This window comes from Zonotrichia leucophrys, chromosome 5, assembly GCF_028769735.1.
Source record: "Zonotrichia leucophrys gambelii isolate GWCS_2022_RI chromosome 5, RI_Zleu_2.0, whole genome shotgun sequence".
Classification (NCBI taxonomy): domain Eukaryota; kingdom Metazoa; phylum Chordata; class Aves; order Passeriformes; family Passerellidae; genus Zonotrichia; species Zonotrichia leucophrys.
Window position 1 is genome coordinate 11,623,182 of NC_088175.1, and position 17,734 is coordinate 11,640,915.

A 17,734-nucleotide genomic window follows, 5' to 3' on the forward strand; every position below is an offset into this window, starting at 1 on the left:
TGAACTCAAACCAGTCATTCAAGACCAGCACATGATGTAATTACACTGGGCAACTGTCCTCATCCACCACAGCAACCCTTGGCAAAGCAGAGAATGTTGCACCATAGCTAGAGGCTGCCATAGTGCCTATGCATAGGAGAAAGGTGGGCTTGAACTGAAGCATTGTGTTCTGAAAAGAAAATTCCCAATTACCTTACTTTTAAGGGCCTGAAAGGATACAGGCCCTTATTGAACTGTCCTGGGCAGCCTGATCCCACAGCATGTGGGTGTTCCTGATGCAGTCACTCTGTCCTGGCACCCTTGAGGCACCACCACTGGCGGCAGCAGCACCATGGCTGTGCAGCAAGTGCAAGGGAGTGTGACAGCTACAGTGACAAATGCAGCAAGGGAGCAGCTCAGGAGCTCTGCTCTGCTGTTGGTCCCAGCACAGGCCACGTGAAGAACTTCACATCTGAGTTCCTGCTGACAGATTAGATCAGGTATCAGTTGACTAAACGCTCTCACTCTGTAGCTATTCAGTGCCTTACACAATTATGTACAATACACCACTGTGTCCAGTGCAGTTACAGCAGGCAGACTGAACATCTCAAACCACTGTGTTCATGAGCAGTATCAGCTAAGAGCTTAAGATGTTGAAAAATGAAGCTACATTTCTAGCTCATAGAGTTAATCCTGAACTTTTACTGCTTTTCCCTATGTTCCATGAATAGAGTAAGATCTGTGTCACCCTCAAACCTTTTCTCACCATTAATTTTTTTTTTTAAAAAGCAGTTTGGTGTTAAAAGAGATGACTCATAATGCTGCAGCATCAGTTAGCTGGCTTGAAAGGGATGCTGATGACATAATTTTGATTTTCCTTACCAAAGAATATGAAGGTAAGGGCTAAAAATGTTTTACACTTCTATCGCCTCAATTTATATTTTAAAGATATAAATAAGCTATAGTGATTGGTATCTTGGTGTGCTCTAATTCAAAAATTGAGCCTATATTTTGTATAGAAGCAGCACAAAAGTTTAAGCTTTTACTATTATTATTTTTTTTAGAGTTTTGTTCCCAGATATAGTAGATGTAAAGAAGCCTAAAACCTTACCACAGAGCTTACAGTTTAAGGACTCAAACCTCTAGTACTTCTATGAATATAAGTAAAAGAGATAAGCAGATAATTGGTCCCACTGAGCTCATAGACAGACAAAGTGCTTAAACATTTGCTGTGTTGTACTTCAGCTGCATACATGTTTGCATACAAGCCATATCCTATATGCAGAGCTACATAGAGAAAGACATGACAGAAAAGTAAGCATGAAGACAGAAAAGTATATAAGCAATACACTTGCTTTTTATAAACATGTACATGAAACAAGCTAACAACCTTGATATAAGAACCTTGATATAAGTTATAACTAGTACTGATGAACCATACAGTTCAGAAATAAGGTTTAGCTCTGTTTTTGTCTGCTTAGCAACCATTGATCCTTTTTCCTGGTTTCTATACACATGCCAGGTAGGAAATTGTAATAACATACCTTAAAATTCCATACCCCAGTTTGGAATTTGATAGAACAAAGTGTTGTATCTTTAAACTGAAAGAGGGTAGGGTTAGAAGAAATTCTTTCCTGAGAGGGTGGTGAAGCACTGACCCAGGCAGCCCATCTCTGGAAGTGCTCAAGGCCAGTCTGAAAGGGGATTTGAGAAAGCCCCTTGGTCTAGTGGAAGGTGTCCCTTCCCTCCCCATGGAAGAGAGATTGGAACGAGATGATTTTCCAGGTCCCTTCCAACCCAAACCATTCTCTGATATTCCTATTTAGGAGGCTATTTTAAAATGAGGCCATTTTTGTCCTTGGACCTTTTTTTACATATCTTATTATAAATCCTAAGTATGGAGAGTGTGCTAAGTTTTGGTTTATTTTATTTTCAAATGAGAAAAGTCTCTTGGCTTGTTTGAGCATTATTTTTTGATCTGGCTGAATTTTCCTTCTCCTCTGAAATGGATTTTCAATTGACATTACATCATAGAGACTGAATAGTTTCATGGTACAGTTAATATATACATAAAGTCCAAATAATTCAAAATATTATTAAAACAATATTCTTCAGAAGATAGAACTACAGCTACATCTAGCCCAGTATCCTGACTTTGATAGAGATCAATAATGCACAGCCTGAAGAAGAGCTCAAAAGCAGAGAAAACATTCACAAAACCTAACTGGTTTATCCTTCCAGCATTTCATGACCTCTGGTTCAGAAACTTTGGAGCTAAGGGACATTTCTTTGTTTATAGAAGTTAATGTAAAATCTAATATCCAAGTGGACTTTATCCCATACAACTGCAGCTTGCAGCATTTCATATGGATTTCACCAGCTACCTTCTAAATTACTTTACTTGGAAAACTAGATGCAACTGCTAAGAATTATACATGGACTGTTTCATTAGGATTCCATTTTCAAAGCCAATATATTTAAAAGTAACAAAACTGTCTTTGTATTAGAATGCAATCTACAAACACAGACATTCCTTTGATCCTTATTCCATAAATATATTTCCTCTTGAGACAAGCATCTTACATGAGTCTTCCAGCAATTTTCAGCAGTATCTCCTCCCAAAGAAGGGTCAGACTACACAGTATATGCAGTGGCAAAAGACAAGACAAATTAAAAGCACTCAGCAGCTTGCATTAATGTGCTCTAAGTCTAAATGTGCAATTAAAATAAAGCATTCACATTTGAAAAACCACTCTAAAAAGCCGTGGGGTTTGTCTCCAAAAGATTAGTCAAATGTGATTGATTTTGATTGTGGGGGAAGGGAGCAATGAGTTTGGTTCAAACCTAGACCTATTTAGGTAGCTTCTCTTTTAATATAGTTAGTATAAAGACACATTTTTGGGACCACCTGGAATTTTGAAGATGGAGTATATATAGGAACATAATTTCTGGAGAGAAAAAAATAAACCTACAGAATGGATAGCTGTTCAGCTACTTGGAAATATAACCAAACCAAAATCATATAGAGCAAGGTGTATTTTGTCATATATTGCTGTATCCTAACTACCAGTAAGTATTTTTAATAATATGCAAAGCTGGAAGAACTGATTTGAATTTTATTCCTGATTTGAATACAGGACCAAGGTGTTTCTCATTACAGATTGAAATGAGAAGATTTTAATCAGTCAAAAGGAAGATGAACAGGCATCAGTTACTAGAAACTGCTGTGATTTCCAGTCACACTGATGGAGCACTAGGAGACTGGTATTAAAAAAAATAGTTACTACAACTAAAACATCTGAAGAGATGATGGTACCTAATGACTTTCAAACTCCATTCTCTACTGACAGATTTCCCTAATGGAAATTTCTTTCCTATTCTCATAATACTTGTCTTTATAAATTAGCTGAGTTTGACATAGAAAGCTTGCTATACAAGGCTGATTTTGAATCTGTTAAGCACTTCAAACTGCAGATATATGAGAGATACAATCATTGTGTCCATGGGAAAATTGTCAGAAGTAATGCAAGCTCATCAACGCATTCAATTATAAGACTGGAATGAAGTGAGACTTTCTTGCTAGACATCAGAGATACCAGCAGTTTACCAGAAGGCACATAAAAGAATTTGAAACCATATATAAAAATAAACAAATCAGTGTCCTTTGCATCAAACAACAAATATGGTTTTCTGCCCACCCCTCCCCCATTTAGTGGAAAGTTTAAAAAGCAAGCATTCTGAGTAGATCCAGATAATATTACACAATATTTTCCACTCCTTTTGAAGGAGGAAAATACTGCGATCTCCACTTGGTTTCAAAATCTAGGCAAAAAAAAGTGTGTATATATATATATTTATAAAAACTATAGATGCATTATATATGAATATATATATATTAATTCCGTGGTTGATTACATAAAGCAAACTGTTTCAAATTAAACACTTATTTCAAGACTGAATAATTTAACAGAATAAAAGTCCAAAATGTGTAACCTATAATTCAAAGAATAGAATGATCAGTATATGACTTTTCCACAGTTACTAAGTGTACAAACTAAAATATGTGAAATAAAGTGCATTAAGTGGGCATTGTTTAGGATATAAACTATGTAAATTAAAAATAGCTAAGAATATGCATCTAATTTCAGTGACCTTGTGTTCAAGAGCTCTGCAGAAGTCAACCATCTCAAATGCCTTTCTTAAAAATAAACAGGAAGAGAGAAGATATCACACTTATAGATGGCTGATTTTGTGTCTGATAGACACATACTTCTGATGGACAACCAATTTTTGACCTTTATAGTATTTATCAGCTTCAGTGAAAAAGTAATTTTCCCAGTTTACAGTTGTCTCCTAAAGGCTTTCATCATAGCACATTAATAAGAAATTTTGGGGGGCAGCTGTTTATTGCAAGTCTACATCTTGCTGAGCATGAAGTCTGTATCTTCCCCAGCTATAGTAAGGGCTCTTCAGTATTATTGCATGGTGATGTAATCTCTCACCTGCACCAAACACTTGTCCTGTTGGTAAAGCTGTATATTTTCAATTAGAGATTGAAACTTTTGCTGAAAATAGCCTCAATACCATCTATAAAATAACATTTAGAATAAATTCATTAGATCTTTTGTAATAAATCAGAATACATTTGTGGCTTCTTTGAAACAACTTATGAATATTGGGGGTAATTTGATGGCTGGAATATTTTATTGCATGAATATGTTGAGTTAATAGGTAGACGTAAGACAAGCAAATAATCAGGAAAGGCAAGGGACAAGTTTCTCCACAGTAAACAGATGAGGATTAGTGATGATTATTCTACAAACAAGGTATGGTATTATTAAAATGGATAGGCAGACTTTCTTTAAATGTTTTGGTTTTATGGTTATTCTGGAAAAGGCTGTGGTTTAATAAGAGTAAATGACTTCTATATTAGTCACATTTTAGAATTCCAACAGGAATAAAGTTTACAAAACCAAACAGAACAACCAAATCCATAAGGCCAAAACAGATTAAATTGTAGCCCAAAGCTTCAACTATCTAAGAGGATGCACTGTGAAGCTTCAACATAGAGGGGTAAAAGCAGCAATAGGAAGAGACAAGTGATGATGTGAGAGACACTTAACGTCACCTTCAGCTGTGACAACAACATCCTTAAGTCTGTAATTAAAGGCAAATGGATGTCGCAGAGGCAGGGAGTGGGGGGAAGGCTGCTCTCCTGGGGTGTGTGGGTGGTGTGAAGGCATTTACCTCTGCAGACAAAGAGAGGCACTGGAAAGATTAGGCAACTGCTGTTTTAGAGGAGGCATGATTACTTTTCCGTGGCATATCTGAAGTCAAAAAGGGTACATAAAAGGCTAAAGAAAACACGAGTATGGTCTGCCTTGAGACACAAGATTAAATAAGGGATTAACACTTGCTGTTTGTCAAAGCAGTGAGGCTCTGATGATTTCCTCAGAAATCCTCTCCATCTCCTCCGTAAATATCCATCAAAGCATAGTTCAGGGACTGCAGTGGGTTCCTGTCCAAACTCAAATGATTTATAGTTCTGTTGTTTTGGTACTCGTTATCCAAAAGTAATTATTTTATCTTATGCATAAACCAAACCAGTACCTCCACTAATCACAGTTTTCTAAAGAAAAATACTGTCACACAGTGGAACAGTTTAATCAACTTGTTATCTAAAGAAGCAGGAAAATAATGGCAAGCATCTCACAACTGCCAAAGCCAAGTTCTTGGGTGGGAAGATATTATAAGGCCACACCACATTATAGATACATGTTTCTGTGATGGTGTGAGAGACTGCAAGCACTGCTGGCTCGAAACCTTTTGTGTGTGTGTGTGTGTGTGTGTGTGGAAGAGGCAGAACAGGCCTTTCCGTGCTGAGGCAGTGCCTGCCCCATACACCCCCCAGGCCTTTATCCCAGCCCTGCAGCAGCCACCAATCCCCGACACATCAGAGGCGAGGCAATGCTCCACACCTGCCCCTGGAGCTCCCAGCCCAGCTCCTGAGTGGCCAAATGACCAAAGTCCCACCAGGGGAAAGGGCCCAGGAAGGCCAAGGGGTATTTAAGGCCAAACACGAGACAAGAATTTCTTGACCTTCCTCCTCTTGGAATTTCTATTACTTGAATGCTGCTGGAACTCAGGAGTTGGTAGCTATATTTGTTCTTTTCAGTATCTTTTCTCTCTTTCTTCAGATTCCTTCTTGTTAGAATTCTGAGTAACTTAAAATTGAATGGGTGAAACTAATATTTTGACAAGTGGTTTATGTTGACTGAATGCTGCTACAAACTTTTTGTCAAAGTTATTTGATTTTCTAGAGTTGCCAGTAAAGTTTTCCTTGTTGAGCTCTTGAGAATATCTTGTCAATATTTCTCCCATGAATCTAATTCAAAGTGCATGAACAACTGTAAGCCCTGTTAAAAGTCTCATCAAGTGAGCTGTTTGGGGCCTTACAACTGGTTTTGGCTGGGGTAATTTTCTTCACAGTGGCTGGTATGGGGCTGTGTTCTGGATTTGACTGAACACAGTGATGGCAACAGAGATGTGTTTGTTATTGCTGAGTAGGGCTTGCATAAAGCAAAGGCCTTTTTCACTCTTCCTACTGCCACGCTGGCAAGGAAATTAGAAGTGCATGGGAGGCTGGGGACAGACACAGCCAGGGACATTCCAGACGTTATGGCATCATGTCCAGTATATAAAGTGGGTGAAAGAAAGAGGAAGGCAGGACACAGTTGGAATGACAGATTTCATCTTCCCAAGGACCATTACTTGTGATGGGGATCTGCTCTGGTGGAGATGGCTGAACACCTGCTTGCCCATAGGAGGCAGTGAATTAATTCCTTATTTTGCTTTGCTCATATTTGTGGCTTCTGCTTTCTCTATTACACTGTCTTGATCTCAACCTATGAGTTTTCCAGCTTTTACCTTTCCAATTCTCTCTCCAAACGTGCTGGTGGAACAGTGAGTGAGCAGGTGGTTGGGCTTGGCTGGGGTTAAAGCAAGACAGTGACTGAGAGAAGTGATTTAATCAAATTTATACACTAACATCTCTGCATATTACAAGTAATTCTAAGAATCTGTGGCATTTGCCTCATCTGACTTCCACTTTGAAGATGCATCTCACTAGAGTTCCAGGAAGGCAACACTGAGTTGAATGGGAAGCAAATAATTGACAACAGTTTCTGTAATCAGTGTTTGGTCTGGAATAAAATCTGGTTGAATAGAATGCATTCTTTTAAAAATGGAGAGAGATGTGTTACTAGTATAAATCTTTATAAAAGCTCAAAAATGCCTGGGAGTGAGAGGGTTGAAATACCTCAGAGTTAATGGAGTTATTTACAATGTCAATAATCTGCATTGCTGTAATGCTTCCCATCAATACATTAAGAAGCAGTCACAACAGAAAAGTAAGCTTGAATGTGACATGTTGTAAGAGGGAGGATGCCAAACCTCACTCTTAGCCAGGCTTAATAAATGACAGCCAAAGAAAAATTGCTTAATGGGGCACTTATTTGCATAGAAGTCTTTAACACTTCAGAGAAAATGCAAATCCCAAGGAATTTACAAAAAGAGGTAAAATGCCTTCTGACCAACTGGAGTTTGACATCCTCTTCAAAGACTGTCACAGCAAACACTTTACATTAAAAAATAAAAAAGATTAATAAAACAGAGTATTCTAACATTTAAATAACCTAGGTTTCACCTAGAAGTCCTCTACTTAACAAAAATGAAAGAAATGAGGCTGTGCATGGATTATTGAAAGCTCAAAGAACTCCAAGTGCCTGGTGCATAACCTCTAGAGCAGATTTCTACAGTAAATATTTTACTGGGTATTTTTAGGTGGTGAAGTTACTGCTTCATATTCTGGGCTTGCCTATGAAATAGGCAATAGGGACAGATGCAATAAAATCATGGAAGAAATAAAAGGTAACAACTCTTCACACTCTTTTGTAACTAAATCATTATGGGTCATCAGATGAAATTAGCAAATGGCAAAGTCAAAGCAAGCAAATGGATGTCTTTATTTAGGAACTGCATTGTTAAACCAGAGACTCTCACGACACTATGCAGCTGCTCCTGGGCAGCATTAGAGACAGCAATGCTGAGCTAGAGATACCCTAGTTTGCATCCTGTATCTAAATAAATCAGTATGGGATGAAAAAATTAAGAAAAACAGTAATGAAATTATAGAACTGCTTCAATACCAGTTACCTGTTAGCTCTGGTCCCAAGACACACAATTTACAGTGCCAGTGTCAATTATGCAGGTGAAGTTAGAAATCCCCATCTTTTGGATGTATTGAAAATTTGTAATTCATTCTCATAGTTTTTGCTACTTGATTTTTCACAATAGTATTTTATATCTAGGCCATGTTAATGGAAACATATTTATCTACTGGTTTTCTAACACAGTTTCTTTTTGTTGTTTAAAACTAAGGGTAATCTTTCAAATCTTTCATCAAAACATTTTCCTGGTCCTTTTAAAGCTGTTTTTAGTTGTAACGTAATGCTGATTATATTAAATCATATTGTATTATAAAATATGACAACACTCTATGTTAAGAGGTGCCTTCCAGTCACCTAATATAGTACTTGAAACTAATGGGAGTTTTCATATTTTTTCTGAGGAGCTCCAAGTTCCTTTCAAAATCCAGGAGATTCACCAAATGAGTTTGAAATATATTATCTTAATTTATCCATTTGTTTACAGATTTTCTTTTCCATTATTTCAATTCATGGAGCCATCTTATCTTTTTAAGTTTCAAAGAATAGGCTCAAAATCAATAATCAGACAGCTTTTCTAAAGATAGAGGGAAAGGAACCTCTGTAATTGTTCACTTCATTAAATCTCTTTTTGCTCATTGGTAATTTAACAGATGCAATACCTTTAAATACATCATTAGAAGAAAACTTGTGGAAATTTAATTCATTACTTTTCATTTATGTTTTTCAAAAATTGTCCTTCCCCCTTCAATTTTATGTGGCACTTCTTTTCACTCTTTTTCTGCAGGCTCACTTTAAAAACTACAATGCATAGCTTTAAGTTCTGCCATTTAAACCCTTTTTTCCTCGTATTTATGCTTTGTTGTCTGGGGTAGGAAAACAGAACCATAAGTTCTGCAACTATCAGAATGTACTCACAGTCTTCATGATGAGTTATAAGTTTTAATTTCATCATCACTAGCTTTCAGATCACCTTGATTAACTTCTCCTTTCTAAAGTCACCTTCTCCAAAGTTGACAGTAAATTTTCAAAATAGTGAGAATTCACATGCAGGTCTTTTGAAAAGGACTTAGAGTTTACTCAGGGAGTATTACTGAGGTTTAATGACAACATTATGTAGAACAGTTCACTGTGTTTCCTCCAACAAATCTGAAAAAAATTCAAACTATTGTGAGTAAGGATTAGGATTCAAAAGTCAATTATATTTATTAAACAGAAATTCTATTTTTGCCTATCTTAAGAAGCTTTAGCAGTTCAAAAAGTGAAATAAACTCCTATTTCTGTGTCAATGGCTAGTGCTGCTTTCTTTCCCCTATTGACAGCATTCATTCATTTTCCTCTTCCTCATCAGAAACTGAGAGACATGACAATTTTTTCCCCTCTTTTATAACCAGGTAGACTTTTAGTAATTAAACTTTTGAAAGTGCTGCCTGTAATATAATGGTAATTGCAACTGAAATTGTACAGTGACTGAAAAAAAAGAAACAAATCACTTTTCAGTGAAGAAATGAATACTAACTGAAACAGGACCCTAGAAGCAAGCAGTAATGCTTAAATGCACTCTTTCAAGAAATGATCCACTTCCTGACAGAGTTGTACCACTTCCGTTTAGAGAATTATTAGACTTGGATGCTTAGCATAACTTCTCCTTTCATGGTAAAAACATTAAGTGGTTTTAGAGAGATAAAACTGTTGCCCAGAGCAGTTTCATAAAAAATACTTTTAACAACAAATATACCTACCCAGTCTACTTTTCTGACAGTTATCAAGCACAGACTGTTCAATTAAAGGTTCAGATTAAACAAAAGATAAAAATCACAGAGAAGAAATGCAAACTAAAAAGTAGAACTAATACTAAACTAAAATTTCTCACAAAAGTTGTTTCACATCAAGTTTGTCTTTCACAGTGAGTCCTTCCCTAAATTCATTTTGTGGTTTCCAAAATTTGATAGTTTTTTTCTTCTGCTGTGCAAATGTTCTCCATGGAGTGATCAAGGGGAACATTTTGTATCATCTAGCCTTCTGAAATTTGTCCTTTGAAAATAACACCTGTTTCTGTAACAATTCAATGACCATAAGAAAGCACCAAACACCTTCAACTTTAGCTCCATAGAAATTACAATTTCCATAAGCAGCTCCCTTCAGAAACAAAGTAAATCAAATGCCTCAAAACTGTGAGGCCCCGGCACCCTGGAATTATGCAGCTCTAGCACTCATGTTCTTTTTCTCTCTCATTTCCTCTCAGACGTCTGTACACTGAGCATTTCCATTTCACCTCAGCCCTCAAACCAGCTTAGCACACCACCTCTTTCAGAACCAAAAATAAAATATTGTGACACTTTTTCTTTAATGAAGCTCAATAATATCTTTCCATGTGGGAATTTCCCACAGCATTTTTTTCCTCCCTCTTTTCACAATTAGGAATGACAAGTAAATACACATATTTTTGAACAGTTTTGTTGTGGGGTAGAGAAGGGACATCTATCTTTAGAATGGTGTTACTCCATATTCCCAAACTTGCAGCACATGCTCAGCCCAAACACTGAACTGTTGGCTGACTGACCTGTCGGGTTGTGCACATGAATATGAAAATACTGCTTAAAAACCAGAAACCACTGACACTATGGATCATGAGTAGCTCTGCACTGCCCCAGAGCTTTTAAGCATTTAAACATGAAATATTTTTCCTTTTATACCAGAGGGGTAATTTATTGTATGCACATCATACAAACAGTAGGTTTTTTTCAGTGTTGCAACATACACACAAATGTATTTAAATGCAAGTAACAATTTCAGTCAGTTAAACTGCACTTCTAAAAGCACAGTTAACACACCAATGGTGGTTTTACTCCTCCAAAATAACAAAAAACCTCTTACAGACCAGTCTGTACTCCCTCTGGGTCTAAGCCCATCACTCTTCCTGGACTTTCTCATGCTGCTTTGGCTGCAGGCTTGAGCCAAATTTCCTCCCTCATCTGACTGTGACAGTGCAGTGACTTAAACAGGACAGAGGCCCAGTCAGTGCTGGCACCTGACTATCCATACTCCTGACTGCTGGCGTGCTTCCAGGAATGGCTGGGTCCCTGGCCAGTGTTTTTTCCAAGCAATGTCTTTGTACATCCAAGCTGGAGGCTAGCACAGCTCAGTAATGGTATGCAGGCTTGACAAATGCAGGAGGCAGTGAAAAAAAGGCCGCTCTTGAAGGGGAAAGAATTTAGCTGCACCATGCCATTTCCCTGATACCTACAGAACGAGTCCTAATCAGTTTTATTTTCTGCTATAGATGCAGCCTGTATATTTCCACTTATCTGTAATTCTCTGTCCTTTAAAGCCACCCACAAAGCCACGTGATACTGCTGTATGATGGAGGCAATGTCACCAGCCCACTATGCCTGGACCATTCTGCTCAAGGTATAGATCTACTCTCATGTCAAGTACACAACCAAGTCTAACCCTCTACTGCTCCCAAAGTTCAGCTGAAAGGAAAACTTGAGCACAGTCTTGCACTCATGGACTGCTGACAGGAGGTATAGGATTTCAGTGCAAGTATAGCTCTTTTGTCTGTCAAAAGGTGGGATTCTTTCCAAGCATTCAGCAGGGCTGCTTTGCTGTTTCTGGACATGACACAAGAATCCCACTGCAAAAACATTTTAACACTGCAGAAATTGTTATGTAAAAAATCTTATTTTTTTTATTGGAATGACCATGTTTCAAGTACATCAGGGGATCCTTCAGTGGTAATAAAGAACTTTCAGTTCATGCAGTAGTACTTTGCAAGGCCAGTGACATCTTAAACTGAAATATACACAATAATCACTGTGTTTTATTATATGCATTGTCAGCATGGATCAGTATTCTTGCTTTGGTATTTTAGGGTTATTAGTTCATTTTTTAAAGCTGTTTTAGCTGAAATTTGAAAGGAGAAATTTTCAGCCTGGGGCAAATAAGCAGACACAGCCTGTCAAGCTACGAACATCTGAAACCAAGACTATTAACAACTACTGGACGCAATGCCAGCACCCCTCACATTGAGTACTGGTAAACGGAGTCAGATTTCTCCCCTCTGAGGCTGCCAGGGACAGTTAGTCCAAGAGTAGGCTAGTAGAGCCACTGGATGAAATATAGCACCAGGCTCTTTAAAATCTAGTGTCTGGGACATGGAATAATCAGAAGTGGTTGTTACGCCTTGTAATGAGTAAGCAAATCTCACAGTGCCCACCAGATGTACACAGAAGCCATCATTTTTGCATTACAAAGATGCAAAAACTTATTAATTTAATAATGTTAATTAATAAATAATTGATCAGTTTAGTATTTCCATGTTCCCTTTTATTGTTTAATACTATGCTTTTTATATAATACTTACTTTCTCTGCAATAGCGATGCTTCTAAAAACAAGCGACAAAAGTTAGGGAATCAAGTATTTTCCAGTTTGAAAACAACTCCCATGTTCAGACTTTTTATTTTTATAGTCTTGATATAATACTGGTGGAAAGGCAGTAACTGGATGGACTTTTTTGGAGGAGTTATGTTTGTACAATACATCCTGTGTCGTATGGTTGAGATACCTCCACAGAACAGGTGCAGTGCTTGGTGGGAAACACCTTCAAAAGTTTTACCAAAAATACTATGAAACCCTTAGGTAGTATTAATTTATGGGATGACACCTGCATAGGCACCCTAAACCTGAGGTCTGGTATATAAACAATTATGAAGCAGAAAATCTCACCGACTTTAAATAGCAAAACTCAATCTCTCCACAGGAAACTGTAGAAACGGATACATGTACATGCATTTTTTACATATATGGGTACAAACACACAAACATTTAATACTGGAGTGTGAATAATGGATTAGCACAAGACTTTATTTCATTGATCTTTGATGTAACTTAATTAGACTCTGTGTGAACACTACTGCTGAGACATGACATTGTGAATTAGCAGCTTGTGTGTAAGGATAGAAGCAGTCGCATTCAAGAGCAACAAGCCAGACATTACTGTAAATAAGAAATAGAGAGAAAAGTCATTTGAGTTATCTGTTGCAAGGAAATGAGGACAGCTTTAGAAACACCAGCTTGCCTCCGATATGTAACAGACCGAGCAGTTTAACTGAGATGAACAGGTCTGATGTGTTTTGAACCGTATCTCCCGCAACAACACTATCAATGCCTCTGAGAGGACAGTGTCTCTCTGGCAGCTGAGGGGACCAGATGAACGCGGCCCAGGCAAGGCAAGGTGAACGGGGCACATGGATGTACGGCCCCAGCAAGCTCGCCCACTCCTATCTTGCGACCAGCAAGCCCTTGCCAGGCACCTCCTGAGCTGCGAGAACCCTGCAGGCCGTGCGCCCTTCCAGCGATCACCGAGGCTGCTTTCACTTCAGTACAGGCGGCCTCTTCCACCTCCCAAGAGGCCACTACGCTCTCGGCCCGCTCCAGGCCCCGGCCGAGGGGAAGGCGGCACCAGGCGGGACCCCTGGTGCACTGGGGCCCGCGCCACTCGCGCCCCCGTGTTGTGGGCTCCTGAGCCCGGTGACCGGAGCGCACGGCCGCGGGCTGCAGGCGGGCCTGTCGGTGTGTGTGCCGCAGCCGCCGCCGCCGCGACTCGGCTCGCACCGCCCGCGCCTCCCGTGCGGGACGGCAGGGACTCAGCGGGCGGGCGGCCGGGGCTCTGCGGGAATCCCCCCGTCCCCGGCTGTGCCTCGCTGCTCCCTGCCCAGCCGCATCCCCCCGCGGGGATACCCCGCTTCCCATCCCGCTGCCGCATCCCCGCGCTAGGCTGGAGCCCGGCTCCCCCCCGGCCTCCACTACGAGTGGGTCAGCCCACGGCCGCTCCCCCTTCGAGTACGATGGAAGCCGCCCGTAAGGCGAGGAAGGGCGCCATGGCCCCTCCCTCAGGTGATTGCCAGCTCCAGTGGTCAATCAGTGCCGTCCCTTACCTCTCGGCAGCCCAGCGCCCGCCCTCCCGCGGGGGTCGGGGGTCAGCGGGAGAGGCGGGCGGGAATGTTTACAAACAAGAGCGGGGAGTAGAGGGGCGGCGGGGAAGGCGGGGGGCGGAGCCGGCGGTTGGCGCAGCCGCCGAGCCAATGGGGGCGCGCGGCGCTCGGCGGAAGGGCGGGGGCGGCGCGCGGGGAACGTTCTCTGCCCGACGGCCGCCGGGGCTCGCGGGCGCGCGCGGCCAATGAGCGCCCGGCCCGGGGAGGGAGGGGGCGCGCGCGCCTGAGTAGGAGCCGCTCCCCGCGGCGCTCCCACCTCCTCCCCCCGCGGCGCTCAGCCTATCCCGGCCGCGCTCCGCTCCGCTCCCCGCTGTCGGGCGGGGAGGGCGGCCGGAGCCCGGGGGAGGGGAGGCGCAAGGACATGGGCTGGTTCTGAGCGCCTGGGGAGGGAAGCCGTCGTGCGTGTGCCTCCCTAGATTTTAATAACTGTTTGTTGTTGGGCGGTGTAGGTTTGGGGTTTTCTGCCCCAACCTCCGCCTCCACCTCCCACCCCGTCTTCCAAGAAGGCGGAGGGGAGAGCGGCAGACCCCAGCGCGCCTGCATGGCTCCTGTGCCCCGGAGCGCCCCTGGAAAATAGAAGCCGTCTCGGGCCAGGTGACATCCCCCCGCCGCCGCGCTCGCACTCACGGGAGCGGCAGGGGCGGCGGAGCCGCCCGTGAGGACATGGAGGGAGCCTCGGGGGAAGCGGAGCTGCCGCTCCTCACGGTGAAGCACGAGCTGAGGAACGGTGAGCGCGCGGGCCCGGGGGTCGCGCGGGGGCGGAGGGGCAAGGGCGGCCCGCGCCGAGGAGAGCACGGCTGAGCAGGGAGCGAACGGAGTTGGTGGGGCCGGTGGGGAAATCTCAGTGGCGGGGGGAAAAAAGAGGATGAGCTGGAATATAAGGGCAGGAGCGCGTACGATGGGGGCGGGGAGGGGGCCTTCTCTTATTTCTGAGAAAAGTAGTTCACGTCGACTTCTGCTCCATGCCTGGCTTCCCTGTCCCACTTCCTGGTGGTATTTGACGCTTTTGAAGGAGATAAAGGGTAGCCACGCTCTCTTATAAACGTTATTTTTTTGTAAGTTGTGTGTTTGATCGACTTCTATAGCTGTGCTGGGGGAGCGGTTTGTTCCAGTCCTAAATGAAGTCGTTTTATGTGACAGCTTTTCTCTGACCTCGGTGAAATGCCGGAATTGTAGGGAGGGGAATGTGCCAACACGTAACCACAGAGTTATCTGGGTTTTCAGTCTATGGATTTCTTGTAGCTCGGTAGTTACTTGACGACCCTCTGGAGAAGTAGTTCAACATGTGAAATATGTATGACCTTTAAAGATCCAACAGAAATCCTCCGTTGTAGGTTGTTGTGTTGGGGAAGAGCTTTATTTCTTTTTAGTAAGGATTCTCTGCTTCTCAGAAGTTTCCAGGCAACTTGAACACCGCAGTAAAATCTAAATCTTAACGTCAGTTTAGAAGAGCGTGTAAAACACAATCAGAACGTATATTCTCTGTATTGATTAACAATGAAGGTGCTGTTAACTCATGTCCTTCATTCTTTTTCTGTCATCGTCTTTTTCTCCATGCTGAAGTGAGAGTGAGCACATGATGCCGTTCACTGCAAAAGTTTGGGAGGGCTGCTCGCCGGGTTAATGTATTGGACATTGTCGAGGGGCCGATGCAAAGGCAGGTGCTGGTGCTGGGCCCCCTCGGTGCCGTGCTGTCCCTCGGCCCTGGGGTCGGGGGGCTGCCCCAGGGGAGCGCGGCTGTCACCGCTGCTTGGCGGGGAGAGGAGGAGGAGGGAAGAAGGAAAAAAAAGAAAAAAAAAAAGGCGGTCTCTTGATAGCTACAGAAATCGAAGGGACTGTAGTTTCCCTCTTTCAAGGAGGAGCTGCTGGAAAACATAGTTGTCTCGATAAGTGTTGCTACGTTTAAGTGTGGAAAAGGTAAGGGGAAAGGAAATGGGACGTATTTATTCAATATATTTGCATAACTATGTCTCTTTTTACTATATTACTTTTATAAGGGTTGCGAACACGTATTCCTGAGGGGTTGTTATTTAAAGATAGTTTGAGGAATAAACAATGTAGCATAATAAGCAACTTTGATTTTAATCCTGATCACAAATATAGCTGTATGAAGTACCAGCTATCATTTTTATTTTAAAAATTCTCAACATTGTTTGTCTTTTAAGCTTCTGAAATTCAATTTAGTAGGAATAAGTTGCTACTCCCCTCCTTGTTCTCTTCTCCATATTCAGTTTAGAATACTCTGCTTTCTGAAAAATGCTTTCTAGCAATGACTTGTCTATTTCTGGAGCACCAGGGTGGAGGAGGGAGCTGCTCTGTCATGTACTCCTGGGAGACTCCTACTCCCGAAGGTGTCAATAGTGTCATTGCTATGCAAGACGTGTGGGGATACTGCTCGGGACTTCTCTATACAGTGCACAGAGATACAATAATTTGAGGAGAAAAGTTGTGGTCAGCTTCTGTTGATACAGAAATACATAAAGGTATAGGATACTTTGGATGTTCAAAGGTTTTTTTGTACTGGGTCTGGTTGTGTGGATGCTTAGCTGCTGACTAGGGTCGGCCCACCACATCTTTAAAGCATATGCAGGATGATTATTTAATTTTGCTTCATTTTGGGAAAGAGAGTGAGAGGACAGGCAAGAACTAGAATTTGGAGCAAGCGAATCTTTGTTGTTCCTAAATATATTCTATATAATGAATATCCTTTGTTGTGCAATTTGTTTAGATTCCAGCGTTTTCCTCATCTCTGTGTTCTTTCTTTGATGCTGCTAGCTCCGTGAGTAATTTAATAATTTAGAATTACAGATTGAAAGTAGCTGTCAGTTGGCAGATGAAAAAAAGGTTAGTCTCCAGAGTGCTTTGAAAGAATTTACTATTGTAGCAGAAATAGTGGCTTCTTTGAGAAGGGAGTATCTGTTCATATTTTGGAAGCAGTTACTTGAACCCCACGGTAACAAGCTGACTAATTCAAATTAGCTGAATGCAGGTAAACCCACAGTTACACTTTACATTTGCAATTACATGGTCTTGAGATTGCTTTAAAAGTGTTAAATGAGTTAGGGACAGGCTTTTATTATGGTCGTAAGTGAACATACTTTAGAATTTGAATTTAAGATGAAATGAGGATCTTAAAGAATGAAAAAGATGATTGTTGTTAGCTCCAAGCAAGTATGGAGGTATATGAAAATGCATTAAGTTAGAGCATATGCAGTGCTGTTTCTGCATAGACCAGCTGATTGTTAACCCTATCATACCATAGCTTGACTTCTTTTAAACTTTGAAATTACAGTGCTGGCTTTGATATGTAGGGTCAGGTTTAATTTTAGCTTTTTATCTCATAGACTTAGAGCCCTGAAATTCCTCTGTTGTATGACCAAAAAGTAATTGCTGGAAAAACATCACTTGATAGGCTTGTAGATTGGGTCTGTGATAGGGAAGGAACACTTGAGTGCCTGTGTGTGATAGCATGTGATGTGCTCTCTTACAAATACTGGGCACTGCTGTGTGTATATATATGATGTTTTGCCAAT

The 17,734-nt window shown here is 41.4% G+C and overlaps 2 protein-coding genes across 11 annotated transcripts in view; one reads left to right on the plus strand and one right to left on the minus strand.

Annotated features, from left to right (window-relative positions):
* The window catches only part of DGLUCY (D-glutamate cyclase), a 49,133-nt gene extending 34,877 nt beyond the window's left edge, over positions 1-14,256 (minus strand). For 7 of the 9 annotated variants that reach the window (XM_064713602.1, XM_064713598.1, XM_064713597.1 and 4 more), the window contains exon 1: positions 14,145-14,256. The gene's annotated coding sequence lies outside the window, so the exon portion shown is untranslated. Of the gene's footprint in view, positions 1-192; positions 463-14,144 lie in introns of all 9 variants that reach the window. The other 2 variants (XM_064713600.1, XM_064713599.1) reach the window with 2 other exon arrangements.
* Positions 14,257-14,366: 110 nt separating this feature from the next.
* The window catches only part of RPS6KA5 (ribosomal protein S6 kinase A5), a 72,520-nt gene continuing 69,152 nt past the window's right edge, over positions 14,367-17,734 (plus strand). Inside the window, exon 1 of one of the 2 annotated variants that reach the window (XM_064713464.1) lies at positions 14,367-14,928. In XM_064713464.1, the coding sequence (XP_064569534.1) occupies positions 14,865-14,928 (64 nt within the window). In that variant the 5' untranslated portion in view covers positions 14,367-14,864. The remainder of the gene's footprint in view (positions 14,929-17,734) is intronic. The other variant, XM_064713463.1, reaches the window with a different exon arrangement.